The sequence below is a fragment of the Lithobates pipiens genome, unplaced genomic scaffold, assembly GCF_037356315.1.
Source record: "Lithobates pipiens isolate NorthernLeopardFrog02 unplaced genomic scaffold, aLitPip1_a1.2 Scaffold_1, whole genome shotgun sequence".
Taxonomy (NCBI): domain Eukaryota; kingdom Metazoa; phylum Chordata; class Amphibia; order Anura; family Ranidae; genus Lithobates; species Lithobates pipiens.
The window spans coordinates 137722115-137740313 of NW_027507685.1; the positions used below are offsets into that span (position 1 = coordinate 137722115).

At 43.3% G+C, this 18199-nt stretch overlaps 1 protein-coding gene across 1 annotated transcript; it reads right to left on the bottom strand.

The window, feature by feature from the left end:
• Positions 1 to 3681: 3681 nt before the first annotated feature.
• Positions 3682 to 17381, bottom strand: LOC143975252 (ficolin-2-like). The gene is made up of 6 exons (XM_077477461.1): positions 17239 to 17381; positions 16196 to 16231; positions 12453 to 12580; positions 7221 to 7347; positions 6001 to 6135; positions 3682 to 4309 (listed from the first exon to the last, which is right to left on the bottom strand). Exons 1-6 carry the CDS (start codon positions 17294 to 17296, stop codon positions 4056 to 4058), a joined length of 738 nt encoding a protein of 245 aa, XP_077333587.1. The 5' UTR covers positions 17297 to 17381; the 3' UTR covers positions 3682 to 4055.
• Between the last annotated feature and the right edge of the window lie 818 nt (positions 17382 to 18199).

Consider the following 18199-nt stretch of genomic DNA (forward strand, 5'->3'; position numbering starts at 1 on the left):
TCACACTTTTCATCTTGCAGTCCTCAAAGGAAGCGACTCCTTCATTCTGCGCTGGCCTGACAAGCCTCCAGATCTTTTTGTCTTCCTGGAAATCCCAGAGGTACTCATCCCTGACTGGCTGGATTTTCCAATCACAATTGGTAATACCCATCCTGCATCTTCGAGACTCCAACGACCGAGAAGACAATGACAGCATTCCAGACCAAGAGCTGACCCCAGGAGCACACCGACTTCACCTGAACTGTAATTGAAACTGGCTTACCGAGTGGCCTTTGGGATGAGATGACCGTGGGCTCTGATGTCCCTGGAATTGGACAGGTTCTATGTATCTTTTTTCCTCTCAAACTGGGCCAAGGGTTTGCTAATCAAGTGTATGGCCTGCTCAGCTCTGAACCTTTAGAACATTCTTCATGTTATGTTTTTTCACATAGACAAAAAGGTCTGATCTACCTTGTTCTATTCTGGGGCTGGATGGGGACTGACTTGCTACATCCTCCCCCGTCACTACATCGCAGGTGTTTTGCTTTTTGTTTTCCCCTGGCATGTGACTAGGGCATGTGGTGGGTTATCCCCGGAAGGTTATGGAACGCTGTGTTATGAGTTTTGAGTTTTTCGTATTATTTGTTATGTTCTGTTCCACTGAGTTTACATTCGAGCCGATAGTGATTGCACAAGATACATATTAAATGGGGCAAATAGCCACTCAGTTTCCTTATTGGGTCAATACTTTTGAGTGAGGTACTCCCTAACTGTTATCCACACTTGAGGTCCCAGTCTAGCCTTTCCCATCACGGGTTCTCACGCGACAGCACGTCTCCCACTGCTTTACAGGGTCAGTCTTCCACTCCCCACATATAGGCCATGCATACTTGCGCCAGGCTCTGTATAGCAACACTAGAGCACCTTATACATTTCTCTTTCTTTTCCTGTCTTTGGTGCTTTCTTCCTCTCTCCTTTATTTTCTTGCTCCCCCTTTTATTCTCTTTTCCCTTCCCTCTCCCCCGCCCTTTTTTGTTTTTCAGTCATACTCTCAAGTGCGTGCGATCAGCATGGCATTTTCTGTGACGACTATTCCACATCATTCTGACCACGGGATTAAATTTACATCCCTCAATGTTTGAGGTCTGGCCACACCTGAGAAGCGATCTAGACTTCTCTCTGATCTCCAAAAACTTCACACCCAGGTGGCGTTCTTGCAGGAGACCCACTTTCATTAACAAGCGGTCCCCATGCTTTATAATCAAGACTTTACCAGTGCATACCATGAACCCTCTGTCGAAGTCCAAGGGGTCAGTATTTTGATTGCAAAGTCGGTCCCATGAACCCTCCTGGAGGAACATGCAGACCCCCAGGGCAGATACTTGCTCCTAAAAGGGAAAATCAGAAATACCACAGTGACCCTGGTAAATGTTTATTTTCCAAATTTGGACCACCTCACTTTCTTGCAGTCTCTAACTCTTTTATTGGAATTCCGTGAGGGTATCTTTCTGTTGGGTGGGGATTTTAATTTCGCATAGGGGCCCGTTACTTGATGTCTCGAGAGGGGCATATCACCTTTCCTTCTCCTATCTCAAAAAACTAAAAGCTGAATTGTTTAGTCTGAATCTGGTCGATCCATGGAGAATTATGCACCCAGAGGATAGGGACTACACCTATTTTTCTTCTGTGTACCACACATATTAAAAAATTTACTATTTCCTGATTCAGCAGAAGGACTTACCTCTTGTTTCCTCCTCTCAGATTGATTTCATATCTTTTCTGACCATGCCCCAACCCATGTGACCTTGAGTTGGGAGGCTGCCCCCTAACCCCCCCCGACTTTGAAACTCAATGAATCTTTGCTACAAATCCCTGAAGTACATAGTGAATTAGAGAAAATTCTCTCAAACTATTTCTCTGAAAATGCTGACCTGTCACTGAGCCCGATGACCATATGGGAAGAGCACAAATGTGTGGTACGGGGCAGTTTGATACAGATGGGAGCTTTAAAGAAGCCAGAAAGATCTAGTCAGATATATTCGCTAATATCTTAGGTGCTCTCTCTCGAGCTACTACACAAACATACGTTGGCAGAAGCTCATCTCAAGGCCTACTGAAGGCCAGAGAGGAGCTGAAAAATCTGCTCTACCAAAAGACTGCTCAAAACTTGACCTGGGCAAGACGCTCCCTATTTGAATTCTCAAATAAACCGGGTTCAATGCTTGCTAGAGCTCTACGTGGTCTGAGGAAGCACACCTTCATCCCATATATTACAACTATACAGGGAACCAAAGTACATACCTCTAAGGATATAGCAGGGGAATTTTGTGACTTTTATCAGAAATTGTATAACCTGCACTGAGGGGAGTCCGCTGAAACCACAGCAGCCAAGACGGAGTCAGCTAGTAAATACATCAGAGCTTCTGGCATGCCCACATTACCGGATGAAGTATGAGACTTCTTAGAGTCTGAGATTACAGCTGAGGAATTTCATGTAGCCTTAGCTCAAACAAAACCACGGAAGGCGCCGGGGGCTGATGATTTCACTCTGACTTATTACCATACCTTCGCAACCTCTCTGATGTCACATTTCTTGACAGCCTACAACACCCTGAAAGGGGATAGTTCAATGCCAGTGGATTCATTGAGTGCATATATATCTCTTATACCCAAAGAAGGGAAAGACCTGTCCTAGTGTGGAAATTACCATCCAATTGTGCTCCTCAATGTAGAATTAAAGCTCTTTTCAAAAATTCTGTCAAACCGACTTTTATTGCATATCCAGAAATTAATACATTTAGAACAGGTGGGTTTCGTGCCGATGAGAGAAGGGACAACACTGTCAGGGTCTTCAATCTTATCCACACGGTCCGTTCCACCAGAAGGCCCTTTCTCTTGCTTTCAACAGACACAGAAAAGGCCTTCAACAGGGTGGCCTGGCATTTTATACGGGCCACCCTGGACCACATTGGATTAGGCCCCAATATGCTTAGATGGATTCTATCTCTCTATTCCACCCTGTTGGCGGCTGTAAGGGTAAAGGGTAAGGGTAAATGAATGGCGCTCTGACTCACAATTGCGAATGGGATGAGACAGGGCTGCCCCCTGTCTCCTCTTATTTTTATTCTGACCCTTTGAGCCTTTTCTGTGCTACATAAGAGATGGCTCTAATATCACACGTCTTTTGTGTTTCATTGGGCAGACAAATCAATACGATATTTGGGCATCGACATCTCTCCGGACTTGGCACACCTGTATCCTTCCAATTTTCTACCCCTGCTACATAGACTGAAAACTGACCTTCGCAACTGGCAAACATGTTTCTGTCTATCCTCCACTGAACACTGAACTGATTGTCCTGTTAGAGTAGAAGTGCAATTAGAGCTGCAGTGGACCCTGCTAGGGGTAATCCCTCTTGACTCTGCTACTTGGCTATATGGCTTACTGATCCCTGAGCATTTCTGTGAAATTTTATGGTCATGCTGACATCCACCTCTCTGCACAGTGAGGTGCACACAGTTTTTTATCAATGTAAGTGATACTATGTTTTGTAAAGAAACGTGTTACCTTCACCCTTGCTACTCTGTTTCTTCCATATCTACAAGGATGACCACTGCTCCTTACATATATCACCTGGGAGCATTTCTGGAAGCAGCCTAGTTGGGGGAAACCCCCAAGGACAAATCCACCAAATCAATATGCTTTTTTAATTATTTGAAGCAACATTTTTATTTATTGGTAAAATTCATGCATGAAATCAGAGTGAGTGTTTCCAAGATGACATCATGCTGACATCACTGGCATTCTCCCAGTCATAGTCTATGAGAATGTCTATGATGTTCAGTGAGGTCATCAGAAATACACTAGGTATACAGTAATATTGTGATATATCATGATAGAAGAACAAGAAGAAACATGGCAGGCAGTCTCCATCCAGACTACAACCCCCATTCTCCAGTGAGACATTTCAGAATTGTAGTAGAGTGGATATTTAATTCTTCTAGTCTTATGGTTTAAATCATATGTGGCACTGTATATTTGAAAAGCTCTTCTGTGTAATTGGTGAATTCAGGGGTTCAAAAAATGGGTCTGATCTTCATTTCTACATGTGCATAAGAATAGTATTCACCCCTGCCAGTTTGCCAGTTGATGCCAACAAAAGATTCCTTGTGTTCTCCCTTCAGGTACTGGCCATTCATGAAGGCAGAGTGGCAAGATTTAAACCACCAGCCTCCCTTGAACAATTGGGCACAGTGGGTGGCGGTGCTCTCATCGTTGTCCTCATTGAAAGTGCTGAACTTCATGTTATGGTGCTGACTCAGTGAATCACCTGGGAAAAAAAAAAAAATTAACAGATTATTTAACAGGAACACAATAATAATAATGAAAATATATGAAATTTAATTTAGAGGTGTCACAAGAAAACCTAGAAGTAGGAAGTGACTGGATTGTGTCAGGGTCAACAACATCGTAAAATCGTAAATCTGCCAGGACCTAATTTAATTTTTTTGCGATGAAATTATCGGAGGAATGATCGTCCGTTTTTTTTTTTTTTTTTTTATTTTTTTTTTTTTTTGCATAATTGTCTCCATATCAAAAACGAATAGGTTACTAAAGTATGCAAAGTCTGCTACAACAGAATAAAAATTTGGAAGTGGTGTAGTGTATTGTATTGTATTTTCAAATGAAAACTGTACTGATTAATCAAAAATTTTTGTGTTTGTCCGTTCTGAAAATTTCGCATGAAAGCTGTGTACCAATGATCAGATTATCGTACGATCGTTTCGAAAGCGGTATTTTTTGTACGATATTCTGATCGTGTGTACAGGGCTTTAGGGCCTGTTCACAATCTTGCATGGGGTTTACACCGCTCAGTCCCGCCTCCCCCATCGGCATTGGACCAGCTCCTGTGATAGACAGAACACTGGTCCAATGCCGATGGCAGAGGCGGGACTGTGTGTTACAGGTTTAGGAGATATTTCCAGTACCTACAGTTAAGCCTTATTATAAACTTAGACCCCCTTAGACCCCTTTTACACTGGGGCGCTTTGTGGGTGCTACAGTGATAAAAAATAGTGCCTGCAAAAAGCCCTGAATGAGCCACTCCTGTGTCACCAGTGTGAAAACCCTGAGGGTTTTCACACTGGAGGGGTGCGCTGGCAGGACGCTAAAAAAAATTCTGCAGCATCCTTGGAGCAGTGAATGAGCGGTGTATATACCGCTACTCCACCGCTCCTGCCCATTGAAATCAATGGGCAGCGTGGCTATACCACGGGCAAAGCGCTGGGGTGGTGTTAACCCTTTCTCAGCCACTAGCAGGGTGGTAAAAGCGGCCCGCTATTGGCCGAATTGGACAGTAAAGCATTGGCCAAGCATTGGCAAAGAATTTGGCCACAATTGACAGTAAAGCACCGCTAAAAATAGCAGCGCTTTACCGCCGACGCACCCACCGCCCCAGTGTGAAAGGGACCCTATAGGGAAAAGTGGTTGTACAGTGGTTTACAACCACTTTAAACGACTTGTATTAGTAAATAGATAGGAACATACTGTATATTATATTTGCTTGTTTTATTTTTTTTTTTTACATTTCTTCAGTTGCTTCCTGGTTTCTGGCCTGGGCAAAAATGATGCCATACATTCCATGAGTCTTCATGGGCATTTTTTCTTTCCCCTGGAGGAGGGGAGGGTGGGTATTTTCAAATAAGGACACATTCTTCCTGCAGGCCTGAGTTAAAGCGGTAGTAAACAGCTGAAAAAAACAAAAAACCTTGCAACACAATAGCATAATTTGGTAGTATCTATTGCATACTACCAGATTATGAAATGCTTACCTTAGAATGAAGCACATCCAGTAACTGCTGAGGGAGCTAACATGTTCCCTCTGCAATTCTTTTGGGTTCGCTGTCATATTTTTACTCTGTAGTAGTGGGTGGGGAGCACTTTAGAGGATGATCTCTAGAGCCTCTGCATGCTAGAAACAGCTTTTTGAATAGGTGTAAATAAAAGATTCTAGTTCTTTACCTGCACTTCCTCCGGTAAAAGAGCCAAGCCATAACTTGTACTTTTCACACTCTCCCAGAATCTTGAATGAGGAATATTTTGCAAAGTGTTTTACCTCATCAAAACTATGAAGATCAACACGCAGCTCCCATTTACCTGTGGAGAAGGGAAAGACATGTTTGAAAATGGTTTAAAGTGGAACTTTAATAAAAAAAAAAAAGTTTCTACACTACCAAAAGGGATCATGGTCCCTGCCTGTAAAGGGCATTTGCAATTGGTCTATACAGTGCTAGATGATCCTAGGAGTTGTTCTACGAGCAAGATTGTGCTGGAGGTAGAAGAGAAGTGTTCTGTGTGCCTGGCTGTGGACGGTGGGAGATGCTTTATTCACCAGCATGTGGCCCAGGCAATTAAAACAGCTAGGGATCAATACCTGAAAGCTCTCGGATTGAAGATATCAGCAACCAGTGGGGGTTCTGGGACATTGCAGCACTGGAGTATAGGTGAGCATGAGACAGGGACACCCAGGAACAGTCCAAGCAGGTTTGTCCTGCACTTTTATTCACCAAGGAAGTAAATGAGGGCTTTGTATGACCAGAGCATATGAACAAACAACACGTCTGCTCCTCTGATCTATTACCTTCTTAAGCAGTACCAGAGACCAGTTTCATGGCAGCCAATTTTTCCAGGTACTGGGAAAAGGGGGATATTCACAGAGTCTGTCCTCAGCCCCCCTTTACAGCACAGTCCCCCCTTTATATCAGTGTCTCCAGTTCCCTTTCACATGCTGCGTACACATGACCGGACTTTTCGACGGACTAGGCCCGACGGAACGAATCCACCAGACAATTCGATCATGTGTGGGCTGCATCGGACCTTTGCTGTCTAAAAATCAGACGGCCTTTAGATTTAAAACATGTTTCAAATCTTTCCGATGGACTCGAGTCCGGTTGAAAAATCCGTTCATCTGTATGCTGATCCGATGGACGAAAACCGACGCTAGGGCAGCTATTGGCTACTGGCTATGAACTTCCTTATTTTAGTCCGGTCGTACGTTATCACGTTCGCATCCGTCGGACTTTGGTGTGCTTGTGTGTGGCCAAGTCCGTTCGTTCGGAAAGTCCGTTGGAACGCTGCCGAAAGTCAGTCGGGAAGACCGTTGGACCTAGTCCGCCAAAAAGTCCGGTTGTGTGTACGCGTTAGAGACTCATCATTGTACGAATAGAGTTAAGAGCTAATACCGTGGGTTGTTAGCTTGTGGATTTTCTCATTCCCCAGCCAAAATTCCTGACGACTACCAAATCCAGTTTTGTATTCACTCCAGTTCCGGCTGAAATCCACAGAGCCATCCCAACGTCTCTGAAACACCTACAGGTAAAAAGAAATAATCATCATTTTATGACTTGTTGGATTTTTTTCTTACAGCTTGTTTTTTGAAAGTTATACAAAAAAAGAGTCAGCAACAATGCTTTTTTAAAGCGGAGGTCCACCCTAAAATGGACCTCCGCTCATCGGAATCCCCCCCCCCTCCGGCGCCACAATCGGCACCTTTCAGGGGGGAGGGGGGTGCAGTTACCTGGATAATCCAGGTAACTGCACCCACTTCCGGGCTAGCTCTCTGCGGAACGGGGCGTACGTTACGCCCCCGTTCCGCAAGCGCCCGCCCCCTTCAGCAAGTGCCCCGCTGCCTGCTGGGAAACACACAGCTCCCAGAGGCAGCGGGGACCGTCCGGATTGCGCCGCGCGGCTCGCGCATGCGCAGTAGGGAACCGGGAAATGAAGCCGAAAGGCTCCATTTCCTGATTCCCATACCCAAGATGGCGGCGGGACCCGGCAGCCGAGCGAGCGATCGGCTTCGGGTGCCGACATCGCGGGCGCGCTGGACAGGTAAGTGTCACTATTTAAAAGTCAGCAGCTGCAGTATTTGTAGCTGCTGGCTTTTAAAAAAAAAAAAAAAACGCGGAGTCCCGGTGGACTCCCGCTTTAAAGCATAGGTATTCTTTTCTTATTATGCATACTAAAATGATTCACTTGAACGCTTATGTGCCGAGCCTTTAGCTAAAAGTCTTAAGTGATTTTTTTCTTTTCTGCTTGGTCTCCTCTGTAGATTTTTTCCCTTATGTTCAACCTTTTTAACCACTTGCTGGCCAGGCCTTTTTCTGACACTTGTTGCTTACAAGTTCATCAAGTCCAACCTATGTGGGTGATTATATGTCAGTATTACATTGTATATCCCTGTATGTTGTGGTCGTTCAGGTGCTTATCTAATAGTTTTTTGAAACTAACGATGCCCCCCGCTGAGACCACCGCCTGTGGAAGGGAATTCCACATCCTTGCTGCTCTTACAGTAAAGAACCCTCTACGTAGTTTAAGGTTAAACCTCTTTTCTCCTAATTTTAATAAGTGGCCATGAATCTTGTTAAACTCCTTTCTGCAAAAAAGTTTTATCACTATTGTGGGATCACCTGCATAGTATTTGTAAATTGAAATCATATCCCTTCTCAAGTGTCTCTTCTCCAGAGAGAATAATTTCAATGGCCGCAACCTTTCTTCATAACTAATGTCCTCCAGTCCCTTTATTAGCTTTGTTGCCCTTCTCTGTACTCGCTCCATTTCCAGTACATCCTTCCTGAGGGCTGGCGCCCAGAACTGGACAGCATACTCTAGGTGTGGCCTAGAGTAGACAGCATACTCTAGGTGCGACCAGAGTCTTGTAGAGTGGGAGAATTACCGCTTTATTCCTGGAGTTAATCTCTTTTTTAATGCATGCCAATATTCTGTTTGCTTTGTTAGCAGCAGCTTGGAATTACATGCCATTGATGAGCTTATCATCTACTAGGACCTCCAAGGTCATTTTCCATCCTAGATTCCCCCAGAGGTTCTCCCCCTAGTGTATAGATTGCATTCATATTTTTGTCACCCAAATGCATTATTTTACATTTTCTACATTAAACCTCATTTGCCATGTAGTTGCCCATCCCATTAATTTGTTCAGATATTCTTGCAAGGTTTCCACATCCTGTGGAGAAGTTTATTGCCCTGCTTAGCTTAGTATCGTCTGCAAATACAGAGATTGAACTGTTTACCCCATCCTCCAGGTTGTTTATGAACAATTTAAATAGGATTGTTCCCAGCACAGAACCTTGTGGAACCCCACTACCCACCCCTGACCATTCCGAGTATTCCCCATTCATCACCACGCTCTGAACTCGCCCTTGTAGTTTTCAATCCATGTACTCACCCTATGGTCCATGCCAACTGAACTTATTTTGTACAGTAAATGTTTATGGGGAACTGTGTCAAATGCTTTATTTTATGTAGATGGCAACTCACCTCCTCATAGAAGGTTAATAGATTGGTTTGGCAAGAACGATTCTTCATGAATCCATGCTGATTACTGCTAATGATACCATTTTCATGACTAAAATCTTGTATATAGTCCCTTTTCATCCCCTCCAAGAGCTTGCATACTACTGATGTTAGGCTACCTGGTCTGTAATTTCCAGGGATGTAGTTTGGGCCCTTTTTAAATATTGGTGCTACATTGGCTTTTCTCCAATCTGCTGGTACCATTCCAGTCAGTAGACTGTCAGTAAAAATTAGGATCAATGGTCTGGAAATTACTTGACTGAGTTCCCTAAGTACGCTCGAGTGCAAGCCATCCGGTCCCAGTTATTTATTAATGTTAAGTTTCCCTAATCAGATTCTAATTCTGTCCTCTGTTAGCCAAAAGGGTGCATCCTGTGATGTGTCACGAGGATAAACAGTGCAGTTTTGGTTACTGAAGCCCCGCCGATTCCCTCATGAAGACCGAGGAGAAGAATACATTTTGATCTGTGTGGGCTGGGAGTGGCTCAGAGTAGGCTGGTGACTCAGATAGTATCACTTCTCAGTTATCTCCCTCTGGCTTCTAGAGGATTCTAGAAGAGAGGAGGGGAAGAGAGAAGGGGAAGAGAGGTGGAGCTGCCTGGGGTGTTCTAAGGAACCCTGACCAATCCCCAACCTGTATTGGCAGTGGGTAGGCCTCCTTATATACCCAGGGTCAGCCTATCTGGGGGTTGTTGTCGGGTGGAAGAACTGAGGATGGAGTGCTAGGCTGTCAAGGCCATTGAGGCCACTCCCCAGTCTGGGGGGGTGACCTTCAGCCTGGGGCTAGGGTGCAGGAAGGATCCATTCAAGAACTCATGAAGGATCTGGACAGAAGGCACAGAGAGGAGTAAAGGAGGACAGCGGGAGCTAGTACTCCCGGGAAAGTCTTCAGGAGGGATCCACCGGTGTGTGTGAGGCCAGAAGGGCCGGTTAGTGGCAGAAGAACTGGGGAGGCATGCCTGAGAGGACTGGGAGTGTGCAGTCTGGGATGGGTAAGGACTGTGATGTCAAGGGCAGTGGATTCGGGCATCTACAGCCACCATAGGACAGCTATCATTAAAGACTTACCATTTTTGCTACACTAAAAGTGACCCATGGTCCTTGCCTGCAAAAGGCAACTTCTAGGGCCTGACTAAGTCAGTTTGTGCCCAACCATGTACTAGCTGTGCCTGGAGTCAAATGTTGTGCAGAAGGAAGAGAGAGTAATAGTCTGCAAGCAAGTGTTGTGCAGGGGGAATTTGGAGAAGTGTCTTGTACAAATAGTGGTTCTGCCCCAAATTGACTGTTCTGAAATTCTACTGGGCATTCCATATAGTCCCATCCCTATCCAAGTTCAAATACCTCAATAAAAACAACAAAAACAAGCATATGGACTGTTCATTATCTTCAAGGTAATTGGGAAGTGAATGCCGGGCTTGGCAGGGTGACAGGTGGACCACAACTTTCAGCAGCCCCTATGGCAGTGGCAGCTGGTGCTCCAAATTTTTTTGGGGGGGGGGGGGGCGCACACAAACTGGAAAAAAAACATCAATTGCAGCCACTGTGCCCATCAAATGCAGCTACTGTGCCCATCAAACGCAGCCACTGTGCCCATCAAACGCTGCCACTGTGCCAAGCGCAAATATTGTGCCCATCAAGCGCAGCCACTGTGCCATCAAAAGCAGCCACTGTACCCATAAATTGCCGCCACTGTGCCATCAAATGCAGCTACTGTACTCATCAATTGCTGCCAGTGTGTCCATCAATTGATGCCACTGTGCCCATCCATTGCTGTCAGTGTGCCCATGAAATGCTGCCAGTCTGCTCATCAATTGCCGCTACTGTGCCACATCAATTGCCACTACTCTGCCCCATCAATTGCTGCCAGTGTGCCCATCAGTTGCTGCTACTGTGCCCCATCAAATGCTGCCAGTGTACATCGCCTGGGAGTCGGGTCACGGTGGCGTCCTCCACGTCCACGCGCCTCGATGTCTCCGGTTCTCTTTACCAGGCATCCAATCACAGCGCCTGCTGTTTCAGCCAATCAGGTGACAGGTAACCAGACCCGAGCACCTGATTGGCTGAGAGGCGGTCAGTGTTCCTAACACAACACTGGGTAAACAGCGAACGCACAGCATTGCACCCGCTGTTTACCATTTTGGAAGCCTATTAGAGCCTACAGCTGTAAGCAGTATGCATATTAGAGCCCATGGTTCTAATCGAGTGCTTAAAAAAACCGCCACTGTAATTCAGGTGCCCGGCACCCGAATAGGGGGCAGCAGCGGCGACCATAGATAGATTCATGCAATGCATGAATCTATCTATCTATGGTGAGAGAGAGGTGATAAGAGAGAGGAGATGGTGCTCCTGCGCCCTTTATGGACGCACCGCCACTGTCCTACGATCCGATTGCACCTTTTCTGTCGGAATTTCCGACCGTGTGTACAGGGCATAACAGAAAATATTAGGTCACCCTCCAGGCAAAAATTTTTGTGTGTGGGCTCTATCTGACTTTTTCCCTCGGAAAATCAGACGGAAAAAATTTGAGAGCAGGATCTAAAATTTTCCGACAAAAAAAATCCAAGCTGACTTTTTCCGATCGTTTGTAGAGAATTCTGATCGGACAAAGTGCCACGCATGCACAGATCAAATTACGAGACCAAAGCTATTGGCTACTAGTCTGAACGTAGTCCCGTTGTACGTAACGAATGTCACAACGTTATGAACGATCGGATTTTCCAACAACTTTGTCTGACCATGTGTAAGCAACACAAGTTTCGGACAAAATCCATCTGAAAAAATCAGACGGATTTTGTGGTTGGAATGTCTGACCGCGTGTACAAGGCATTAGACTTACGGACTACAGCGGCATCACTTCTCTGTCCCCAGTTGTATATAAAAATAAATGTAAAACATGTAAAATGAATGGACAGAAGCTAATAGTGTTTTATACCTGCATGGAGTTCTATGGCAACATCTATAATAAAAGGAAAACTGTTGACAAAAAAATTAAAATAATACAAGACGAGGACTAAGGTAAATAGATCTTGATTTACTGTTGCATTAGTCATTGTGATATTAGTTTTATTTCTACAATTTAAATATCAGCCTAGCACTGGACTTACAATCCATCCACCGCCATCGGTGTGCATATCACAGAGCACTTTCATTGGCTTCTCCCCCTCGGGGTATATGGTGTACCAATCACTGATTACCGCTCCTTTCTCCTGGAGCTCCTTGCAGTTCTTTGCACCTAGGATGAAGATTTGTAAGATTAAGATTTCTCATTAGGGATCGTTCATGTAACATGTTTAATATGACTGAGGGGCAGCTGCCCTGGGCACTGTGGTCTCATTTGGGGTGCGGGGACGCCATGAGGAGAGAGGGAGATTTGTGTTGGGTGGGGGAATTTGAAGGGCAGCAGGGAGTAAGACTTGTTATAGGAGGGGAATTTGGGGGATGTGCTAGGAAAGGTGATTTGGGGGGATTTGTATTGGGAGAAAGGTTGGGGAAAGACGATTCATGCTAGAACGGGTGATGTGGTCTGGGGGGAGGGGATTTGTGCTAGATGATATTTTTTGGGTGGGGGATTTGTGCTAGTAGAGATGACTGGAGGGGATTTGTGCTACGAGGGAAAATTTGTAGGGAAGGGATTTGTGCTAGGAAGGAAGGGGGGGGCAACTTGTCCTGGGAGGGGGGATTTGCAGTGTGGGGGGGGTGCACTCGGAGGGAAATGTGAGGGGTAGAGGATTTGTGCTAAGAGGAGTGTTTTTTGTGGGGGGGATTTGTTTCCGGGGGCATTTATAGAGAGACAGAGAGGATTTGAGCTGGGGGGGCAAAGATGTGTGCTTGATGGGGCATATTCAGCAGGGGAGTGGATTTGTCCTGGGAGGAGGGGGAATTTATGCTTAGGGGGTAAGCACTCTATATAGCGAGAATTAGCCCTTAAAGTGTTTGTACAACTTTGTATACTGTATATATTTATATAGAAGAGACCGTAGAGAATAAAACGGCGGTTGTTGCAATATTTTATGTCACGCTGTATTATAGCAGCGGTCTTTCAAACGCAATTTTTTAGCAAAAAATACACTTCACTGAATTAAAGAAAAAATAAACAGGAAAGTTAGCCCAATTTTTTTGTATAATGTGAAAGATGATGTTACACCACAAAAACCGTGAGAGAACTGTGATCTTTATTCTAAACAAATAAATTGTGATTCTCATTTTATTCAGAATCGTGCAGCTTTATTGTAAAGTCTTGTTTTTTTTAAAACAACAAACATGTTATAATTACCTGCCCCTCTGGTGCTACAGACCCCTCCTCTTCAACCTTTTTCCCACCCTTTTGAGGTTAAACTGACCTAGGACACTTTTTGATCCCTCCCTCATGGATGGATACATGTCTACTTATTCAGTTCTTTTTCAGAGATCCAAGTATATGTGTATTGTATTTTCTCTCTATAGGACCATTTTAATCATTCTTTTGTCTTAATAAATTTATATTTTTATACAAATGCATATGTGAGTTTTTACCGTACCATGAAAGTACATAGTTGCCTCAAATTTGCTGCACTTTTCTCTTAAATTGATAGGACGATGGTACATTATCATATCTTTATTTTTCTAGTATTGATAATTAATTCAGGTCTGGATTTTGACTGGGCCATTCTAACACATGAATATGCTTTGATGTAAACCATTCTATTGTAGCTCTGGCTGTATGTTTGGAGTTGTTGTCCTGCTGGAAAGTGAACCTTCGTCCCACTGTTTGTGCATCCGTGTGTGGTCAAGTCCGTTCAGTCGAAAGTACGACGGACTGTCCGTCGGATTGTATGACGAACTAAGTACGCCATACAGTCCGCCCGTGTGTACGCGGCATTAGATTGCCCTGTATTTGGCTCCATCCATCTACCCATCAACTCTGACCAGCTTCCCTGTCCCTGCTGAAGAAAAGCATCCCCACAACATGATGCTGCCACCACCATGTTTCACAGTGGGGATGGTGTGTTCAGGGTGATGTGCAGTGTTAGTTTTTAGTGTTTTGATTTTAGGCCAAAAAAGCCAATTTTGGTCTCATCTGACCAGAGGACCTTCTTCCACATGTTTGCTGTGTCTCCCACATGGCTTCTCACAAACTGCAAACGGGACTTCTTATGTCTTTCTTTCAACAATGGCTTTCTTCTTGCCACTCTTACATAAAGACCAGATTTGTGGAGTGCACGACTAATAGTTGTCCTGTAGACAGATTCTCCCACCTGAGCTGTGGATTTCTGCAGCTCCTCCAGAGTTACCATGGGCCTCTTAGCTGCTTCTCTGATTAATACTCTCCTTGCCTGGCCTGTCAGTTTAGGTGGACGGCCATGTCTTGGTAAGTTTGCAGTTGTGCCATACTCTCTATTTTTTTGGATAATGGTTTGAACAGTGCTCCATGAGATGTTCAAAGCTTGGAATGTTTTTTTATAACCTAAACCTGCTTCACAACTTTATCTCTGACCTGTCTGGTGTGTTCCTTGGCATTCATGACGCTGTTTGTTCACTAAGGTTCTCTAACAAACCTCGGAGGGCTTCACAGAACAGCTGTATTTATACTGAGATTAAATTACACACAGATGGACTCTATTTACTAATTAGGTGACTTCAGAAGGCAATTGGGTCCATTAGATTATAGTTAGGGGTCAAGTCAAGTCCATCTAAATCTGCTAGTCTAACACTACCATCTCCAAAGACTGACAATGCTGCTGTCCAAAGGTGTCTCTGTTGAGGCATAATAATAAAGGGGAAATGCCTAAAATAAGAAAACGAATGCAGCCAGCACATTTAAGGGCTGGTAAGCTGCAGTATATATTATTGTTTTTGATTTGGGTTCAATACTGCTTTCAATTGTAAATGAGTTTGGAATGGAATCTCTCCCATTGGCACAAGACCATCAGCCTTAAGGCTGGGTTCACACCGGAGCGATGCGGGAACGCCGCGAATCCGCAGCGTTTTCCCGCATCGCATGCCTCCCGCCAGCAGTTCACACTGCCCTATGCGGACTGGTGGGAGTGTCAGTGAAACGTTAATGACACCCCCAGATCAGTTCGCATATCGCAGTGCGATCTGCAAACTCCGACAGGAATCGGATCGCATGGTGTGAACACCCATGGGATCCGATTCTGCTGCGGACCAAAAAAAGGGTCTCGTGCGAGTTTGCGGCGGGTGCGATGCGAATTCAGCCATACTATCTGTATACTATCTGTATGGCTGAACTCGCATCGCACAGAGATCGGATATGATTTGCACTGCAGTGTGGTGCGAATCACATCCGGTTCTCGCTGCCGCAGCGGTGTGAACCCAGCCTGAAATACGATTTTTTTTTTCCTGGAAAACTAGCAACTATCATATAGTATGGCAAGTGGCAAAGGAAACCTATTTGTAAGTCATATTTCCTATCTACTGTGTTCCTACGAGTCTGTACAGGCTCTTTAATTGTCCATTGTATCAACAAAAAAAATAATCACATTCATGTTTTACGCAAGTAAGCAAAGTGCATTACCCCATAACAACCAATAAAATATTGTTTTTGCTTAGCCTACAGTAAAACTAATTGTAATCGATTGCCGATTGTTACTGAAATCTGTAAATTATTAATTTTATGTACAGAATGTTCCAGATTCAATGGCATCTGTGCAAGTATATAGCTCAAGCCAAACTAGTCAAATACATCAAGTACGAAAACTGCAAAAAGATTGCAGATCTCACTGGATAAGGGAAGACCTGAACATAATAATTTTATCATTCTTTGCAGAGCTCATGGTATGGTCTCATTACCGACAAAAAATAAATTATCTGCCCATATTTAAGTAATTAAAATAGAAATAAAGCTTACCATAATATTCATCAGGTATGTCACAACATCTTGATTCTAAAAAAATAATTATATAAATGTAAAATTAAATGATATAAAATGTATATTTTCCATAAATAAGCATTTGCGTATGTAAATATGTATGCGTTGATATTACAAATTAAAAAATATTAATATCATTAATAAATTTAAATAACAAAAAATGTAATATGAAAAGTAAAAATAAATAAATCCAAATGCAATGCCATGATTGGATTCAACCTCAGTCAATGGCATTTGCCCACTATTTGCAGGAATTGCAACATTCTGTGACATTAGGTATCGGGTATTAGATGCCAGTAGATGTAAATGAGGGTAAAATCCAATGTGAATGTAGAAAAGCAAGCTTGATAGCTTAATGGGCCTTCGAGAAAAATAATTTGCTATTTGAAACTGGTGAATAAAACCAATCAAGAACAGCGAATGTAATGTTGATCCTTTTTCTTAATTTTTTTTTTTATTATTAATCTCAATTTTTATTGAAATTTCCATAACAATAGGACACAAAAAAGAATAAGGGAGAGGGGAGAAAAAAGAAAGGAAAGGGTTGCTCTACAGCCCTCTCATATTTTTCATGCACAAAATAATTCAGTAGTATACTGTACTGTATATGCACATTTACCCATTAAATACACTATTTTCTAAATTTGAATATTTTTTTAAAATGACTACACCTCATCTCAATTACAGATAAGGGAGTATAAAATGCCATAAATGAACACCATAGAGCCTATTCTGCTGATTCTTTGCTTGCTTGGTAAGTTTTTGAGAAAAGCATGGCTTTCAACAGCCACTTCAAGTTTTTGATGGTTCTAAATTTCACATTTTTTTTTTCCTGCAAGAATGGCTTGAAACCTACCTCTAAAAACCTACAAATACAAAACCTGTTAAGACAAATCACACTGGGTCTTTAATTAATGAAAGGTTCAAGAGAGGATTGCATTCCATCACTGATAAAGAAAAAAAAAACTCTTTAATATTGTAGTTTAAGTCCAGCTTTATCTTTAAATTATCCATAGACCTACCTGCAGCCTCACCAAAGGTGAGCACAGCCAATGTCACAACAACAGCCAGCGACCACATGATGGCTTACGATGTTCTGCTTTATGGTCCTAGACGTAGAGTTACTTGCAAACCACCTTTATATAACAATTTGGAAGCCTCCACCCAGATTTATCTACACACTTCCACCATTTACTGGACTATTGATTAACTCAATCACACCATCACTCCATAGATAAGCCTTGTACAGACTGGAACAGTAGGCATCTCAGGTGGAGCATTGAAATATTTCATTCCACAAAATCCTTATCTGAGATAACTGTGAAAGAACCAAATCAAATAACCATACATTCCACAATATACATACCGAGTAACAATAATGTGACATATAAAGGTGACTCCACCTGGAACAAGAAGTGTGTTTAACATCTGTATCATACAACTTGTACATGGTTACACCTTAGTGCTACATGAAAGGTTGACTAATCATAGTTACATATTGATCCAGGGTTCCCTTTATATGGAATGGCTAATTTGGTGAAAGCAAACTAACATATCTCCCAACTGTCCTTAATTGGAGGGACTGTCCCTCTTTTGGAACAAAATCCCTCTGTTTCTTTTCTCCTTGGTTGTCTGTTAATGGGGTGAGCCATTAAGTTGTGGCTTAAAGGGGATAGGTGAGACATCTTCTTCTCATATGAGCCTACATAATGCCTTGCCAGCATACTTTCACACCAGTCTGTTCTGCCTTATTTCTAAAGGCACACTATGTGAGGAACCTTAATACAACTGTCCTCTTGGAAGAAGCCACGGAGAAGCCAGCATCAAACTAAAGGCAGATCTGCAAAACGAATAACTAATTCACAAGCATGAAGATTAGGCAACCCTTCCTTCACAAATAAAATCCATCTGTGTGATATAAAGATGGAACTAAACATACCTAGTGGAACGTCAAATCAAATGGTCACAATAGAAAGGCAGTAC

Excerpts from the sequence above, each read along its gene's own strand:
- LOC143975252 (XM_077477461.1), bottom strand. The coding sequence starts at position 17,296 with ATGTGGTCGCTGGCTGTTGTTGTGACATTGGCTGTGCTCACCTTTGGT. Across the intron at positions 16,232-17,238 it reads CACCTTTGGTGAGGCTGCAG|AATCAAGATGTTGTGACATA; the intron begins GTAGGTCTATGG and ends TTATTTTTTTAG. Across the intron at positions 4,310-6,000 it reads TTTTACCGGAGGAAGTGCAG|GTGATTCACTGAGTCAGCAC; the intron begins GTAAAGAACTAG and ends TTTTTTTCCCAG.